Source organism: Anolis carolinensis, chromosome 2 (genome assembly GCF_035594765.1).
Source record: "Anolis carolinensis isolate JA03-04 chromosome 2, rAnoCar3.1.pri, whole genome shotgun sequence".
NCBI classification, from domain to species: domain Eukaryota; kingdom Metazoa; phylum Chordata; class Lepidosauria; order Squamata; family Dactyloidae; genus Anolis; species Anolis carolinensis.
The window spans coordinates 253,608,201-253,614,348 of record NC_085842.1 but is presented as its reverse complement, the minus strand read 5'-3'; the positions used below and the strand labels follow the sequence as shown (position 1 = coordinate 253,614,348).

The following is a 6,148-nucleotide window of genomic DNA, read 5'->3' as shown; positions in this document are numbered from 1 at the left end:
GAGAGGGCGGGGCGGCGCTTGTCCCCTGTCTTGTTGTTGTTGCTGCTGCTGCTGCTCCCCGCCTTCGCCCTGGTTGAACCCCGGCCGCGGGGAGCGGGGAGGCGGCGGCGGCGGGGATGAGCCCGGGCGGCCGGCTTTGGCAGCAGCAGCCCCCGCCTCCGCCGCCGCCTCCTCCTCCGCCTCCTCCTCCGCTGCCGCCATGAAGCGGAAGACCACGGCGACGGGGGCGCGGAGACACTCCGCCCCGGCCACCCTGCCGCCCGTCGCGCCGCCGCTGCCCCCGGTCAAGAAGTCTCGGCGCTCGCTGCCGGCCCTGAACGTAGTGCTGGAGGAGGAGGAGGAGGAGGAGGAAGAGGCCAAGCCCGCACAGAAGGAGGTCCTCCTCCAGGTCACCGGTGAGTACGCCCCCTTCTGAGGCTGAGACAGTGGGGCTTGCTCCAGGCTGGCCACCCGGGATGGAAATCACCCGCCCTTTCTGCCTGCTTTTCCAATATTTTATGTTTTGCTTAACCCGGGGTGCATCTGCACCAGGCATGGGCCAACTCCGGCCCTCCAGGTGTCTGGGACTTCAACTCCCACCCTTCCTAACAGCCTCAGGCCCCTTCCTTTCCCCCCTCAGCTGCAAACTTCCGCCTTCCACTTCTTTTCAAATCTGTGTTAAATCCTTTCCTCAAACAAAAACGATCCTGTGCAAAAACATGGTAAAATGCCCTCATGGTTGCTCTTAAGATTTGATCCCTAGGGCTCCAGAAATGGTCTTTGGGGCTGCACTTTGCCCACCTCTCATCTAGATTGTAAAGTGAAATCGTTTTCTTGCTTTGGAGGGCCGAAGTTTGATACATCAATTCAATTAACAAACTTTTGCCATACAAGTGTTACCTCCATATACATTATTCCAAAAGTCACTTTACCTTATATAACACTTTATACAGTAGAGTCTCACTTATCCAAGCTAAACGGGCCAGCAGAAGCTTGGATAAGCAAATATCTTGGATAATAAGGAGGGATTAAGGAGAAGCCTATTAAACATCAAATAAGGTTATGATTTTACAAATTAAGCACCAAAACATCATGTTATACAACAAATTTGACAGAAAAAGTAGTTCAATACGCAGTCATGTTATGTTGTATATACTGTATTTACGAATTTAGCACCAAAATATCACAATATATTGAAAACATTGACTACAAAAATGGCTTGGATAATCCAGAGGCTTGGATAAGCGAGGCTTGGATTAGTGAGACTGTCAAGAGTCAGACGCCAGTTAACATACAAAACAAAGTTTATTCCGAAGATAAGCCAAAAAATAACATAAACACAGGAAATATCCTTGAAACACTTCACTTTTCAGTGTTTCGTGAGTAGATTGGACAATAATAACTCAAAAACGAGCCACGCTAATTTCTCATGCTGGCATTCAATAAAAAACTAAATAACGCTTCAATTCAGCTTTGGAAAACAAATAGAGTTAATTGCTGGAAAATAAACAAACTAGAAAAGCAGTAAAGCTGCTTCCACGGTGCAGATAAGCCGAGAGCCTCAAAGGGATGATGAATAGCCGTCGTCAGAAGAATCCAAGGTCAGGTCAGGAGGCAGCAGAAATTCTGAAAGACAAACCAATAGTCAGAAGCCGGGAGTAGCCGTCAGTCAGAGGGCGTAGACAGAAGCCAGGTCAAATTCAATCCAAAGTCCGAAGAGGGTGCAGTCATCCAAAACAGGTCCACGATAAGACACAGCGAGAGCCAAGCCAGATGGTATCAGCAGATCCGAATCGCAGTCCAAGTCCAGAAACACAGAGATCCCAATGGCGCCTCAGCAACACCTTGCCACGCGCAAAGTGCAGTGGCCAAACATTCCCATTTTATTCCCCTTCCTCCTGGGTGACCAAACGCTCACACCCAAACACCAGGTGTCCCAAATCTACTCAGAGTCTGAACTCCACACAGCTAGAGCTCGTGGATCTGGAGTACCTAGCAATTCGTCGGAGTCCCAATCATCCTGCCCACACTTAGCCCCATGAACACTTAAAGAACCATCCTCCCTTCTCCAAGCATCCCAATTGGGATCAGCTCCTGCAGAAACCCCAGGTTCAGAAGTATCCATAAGCCCCAAATCCCCAGACATCTCCGGTGGCTGTGCCCATTCAGTGCCCGCTTCCCCAGCCACCACCTGTTCCTCAGCATCCATCTCCCCATCTGAATCTTCCTCAGAAGATCCCCCATATAGCTCTCTAAGTCGCTTCCTGCGCAACTCCTCCAGTGAACCCTCATCACGAGGGTTTTTTCTTCCTCTTCGAATTTCATCACCATCAACCATAATCCCCGAAGGCGCAGTCACAACAGAGACTCTACTGTACCTCTGGTTCTCAACCTGTGGGTCACGGCTCAGCAGTGGGCCGCAAGAACAAAATCTGTCCATGAACCTCCTTATTTTATTTATTTCATTTCCGCTCCTTTCCGCATTTAGGATGTATCGTAGCAGCCATATAGTACAAGTGAGTTAGCCAGCAGGCAAAAGATAGTGCTCTGTGGATTGTGTGATTGCTATCCAAGACTCAAACTGATTCCAAGATTTCCTATGTAATCACCTGTACAGTGAGACCACTCTCTTCAATGCCGGTTTGAAACTGATACTAAATATAGATGTGTTCTTTGTTAGGTGATGGTTGTTTATGTTGTTGGAAGTGATACCTCTAAAGCTTTGCAGTGGAAGCTAGATTAAAATGGAAATAGCTGCTCAAAGGAGAAATGTCTAATCCCCAGGATCATCCACCCATCTGAATAGTGTACAGATTTTTTTTTAATTTAGAAGATGGAAAAATAAAGAGTCAGGTTTTGTGGTTAGTCCCAGCTTGAATTAAGTCAGAGGAAGTGAATAGAAGTTTTCTAAATCCCGTTGATGCGGATCTGGAACTAGACGTTGGGCTCAGGTCCAGATTCAATAGTCCCCTTCTGCGACTTCTGTTTCACCTTTATGTGTAATCTGGATGATCAGATCAGGAAATGGAATCCTTTGCCTCTTCCTTCTCCAGTTGAGGTTTGCAGGAAATGTCCTTTCTTTCTTCACATATTAGTTATGACCCATTGTAATTGTTGCTTCTCCAGACTGGATAGGCCTATGTGTGGAAGAGTCGCCCTTTTTATTGTCTGCTCCTTGTTTTTTCTGACTAGTGTTTCTGCAAAAATCTTTCTATTACTCCTGCTATGTGTGTATTTGCTGTGTTGTTGTGTGCCTTCAAGTAATTTCCAATTTATAGGAACCCTATGGTGACCCTAGCATAGGGTTGTCTTAGCAAGGTTTGTTCAGAAGGCAATTTACCTTTGCTTCTCTCTGAGGTGGAGAGAGTGTGACATGCCCAAGGCCACCAAGTGAATTTCCATGGCTGAGTGTGGATTTGGGTCATGGTTTCCAGAGTCGGAGTCCAACACTCAAACCATTACAGTACACTACAATAGCATATAATCACTCTCTCTCTCTCTATAAATGTGTGTATATACATGTGTGTGTGTGTGTGTATGTGTGTGCATGTGTATGTATGGATGACTATATCTATCTACAGGCCTGTAGCGAGGGGGGGGGGTTAGGGATTCAAACCCCCCCCCCCTGAAATTTTTCAGGTTATAAAAAAACCCTGGTTTACTCATGAATTTTAACTGGTTAACCAAATCCCCATGCTAAGTCTACGAGACGCAAAACATTAAGAGTCCTTCCAGGCACTATCTCAAGCAGATATTGACAGGTTTGTAGCGGGGGTGGGGGGTGCTAGGGGTTCAACCCCCCTTCCGAATTTTTTTTCTGGCTACGGCCCTGTCTATCTATCTATCTATATATAAATGATTGTATGCCTTTGGCAGGACCCACCCATTTTGTTTGTTTTATACAGTGGTACACTGAGGATGCTGTTTAAATATTTAAATAACAACAATAACAGCAACAGCAGTAGTAGCAACTCAATATTATCTGGACATAAAAACCAAACAAAAGAAACACCACTTTTGCCAATTGTTTCTTGCTATTGAGTTTATTGCTGGCATTGTGACTGAAAATACTGAATCACCATTCATAGTGGTAGTTCCAGACATTGGATGAATGTGAGCACTCTTAACATTGCTATTTTGCAGTTACTGGCCATTAACTTATAGATGTTTTCATTTTGTACATTAGAACACACTCCTGGCCTCAGCATTTTTACAGATGTAAATATTTTGCTGTGTTTGTACATGGAAAATAATAATACATTGTCACATGATACAGAAAAGAATGATACATGTAGTTAATGTTCTGGGGTCAGACTAACATTCTGATAAGATAATTTAATTGCTTAAAAGGATAGAGTATATGTGTGGGTAAAACTCAACTGAAACTTATGTGGCTTGTAAAAAAAAGCATTGGTTTTCAACCCACCTTCGTGAGTTTTTTTAAAAAAAATACTGTGTGTGCACTGGGCTAATAAACCATTTCTAGCTGATTTGCTAAACTACCTAGCATGATAGACTACTTATGAAAAATAGTTTGAATGAAAACTTTGGGTGACAATAATTCATCTTGTCTATTTGAAAGCAAGTGCTTGTGTCAATAATTGTTGGGGAATGGTTGTATGTTATAAATCAGAGGTGTCAAACTCATATTCATCAGCCTTCAAAGGACCATAAATCCATAGAATCCAATCTGTGGATTCTGTGAGATTCTATGAGAGCCAACTATATATTTTTTGCATAGTGGTTGGTGCTCTTTAGTTTTTATCCAATCTGGGTCCCCAAATATCATTGAATTGTACTTTGATCTGACAACTTTGTGGGCATGCCAGCTTTGAAACAGAAAAAATATCTCCATCCTTGCATTCTGATAGATGAATAAAAACAGGTTTCCTTCCCCAAAAGTGGCTCTCTGATTTTTCAAGATATTTCCTATGATGCACCCATTCCCCCCGCCAGGTCACACACCCCTTTAAGAAGCAACTGAAGGGATTATAGAGATGCAGGAAGGAGGAGAGGTTGGAAAAAACTTTGTTCTGGATCTAGGTTTATGCTTCAAATTGTCTGGATCTAGCCCATGATCTATGTATCCCAAGTGATTATTAAGAAGGTTTAAGTTGCAATTGTTATTTCAGTCTTAGAAGTTTAGAAGTTAGTATATGTGTACCAAGAAAGCAGATTTTAAAACTGGTTCCCTGTCTTCAGTCAAATGTACATTCTTCAGCATGAAAGGCTTATGGGTTGCATAAATACAGATTTAGGGATATTTTCCTTAATAATAAAAACTGGTCATAAACCAACATGTTTTCATTTTTCTAGAAAAAAAATGGGCATGGGTGCGCTTAACTGGAATCTTGAGTGAAATCTGTGTTTTAATTTCACTGCACTTCCTTTATGATTACAATAACTGTTTAAATCATTAGTTCAGGTTGCTTTGATCCAGTGAACCCAACCTATACAGAGCAATGAGAAGTCAGTACCTAGAAGACTATTTGACATCTTCCCTCTTTTCTACTAGGATAGGGATTCAAGGCGGCCCGCAATAACAGGTTTTGAATTTTCTAGAAGCCACTTGAAAACTTCCACCAAAATACATACACCCTGAGGCGATTTCTTCTAATCTGCCTTTGCTCTGTCTTTCTGTTTTCTCTTAACACATGCTCAGTTAGTGATCCTGGAGGCCGCTGCTTTGTGTATGCAAGCACAAACAGCTACAATAAGGTCACCTAGAGTTAGAATCCCATTCTTCTACAGGTCACGCTTTATTGCATTGTTTACAACAGGCCCACTGCTGTAACACAACACTGTATTCTGTATTCCTCCATCTCTTCTTCACCTTCGTCCCAATTCCAATGCTGCAAAAACAACAACAAGCAGCAACACAACTCCAAGCTACCCAGAAGATAAGAAAGAGGGGATTGGGCTGAGCTTCTACAACAATGTTTTGTAAATTGGAGTTTCTTTATCAGAGGTTTTGCTAACTTAAGTATGCCTTTACTGTTGAGGCTTAGATAAGCAAATGCTACTCAGCTTAGCTGGGATGGAGATACCCTATATATTCACATATAAATCTAGAAATTTTAGTCAGAATTCAACCCAATTCATGGCCAGCTTATCCATGGGCCAATGTGAATATTTTACCTCAATTCTTAATTTAAAAACAGCCACCACC

At 43.2% G+C, this 6,148-nt stretch overlaps 1 protein-coding gene across 10 annotated transcripts in view; it reads left to right on the top strand.

Moving 5' to 3' along the window:
* Positions 1-6,148, top strand: part of cdc14b (cell division cycle 14B) — a 72,163-nt gene continuing 66,015 nt past the window's right edge. For 5 of the 10 annotated variants that reach the window (XR_010003436.1, XR_010003435.1, XR_010003434.1 and 2 more), the window contains exon 1: positions 3-395. Coding sequence is in view for 4 of the 10 variants with exons in the window: in XM_008103203.3 (XP_008101410.2) it covers positions 200-395 (196 nt within the window). In the remaining 6 variants the exon portion in view is untranslated. Of the gene's footprint in view, positions 396-6,148 lie in introns of all 10 variants that reach the window. The other 5 variants (XR_505584.3, XR_010003437.1, XM_008103202.3 and 2 more) reach the window with 2 other exon arrangements.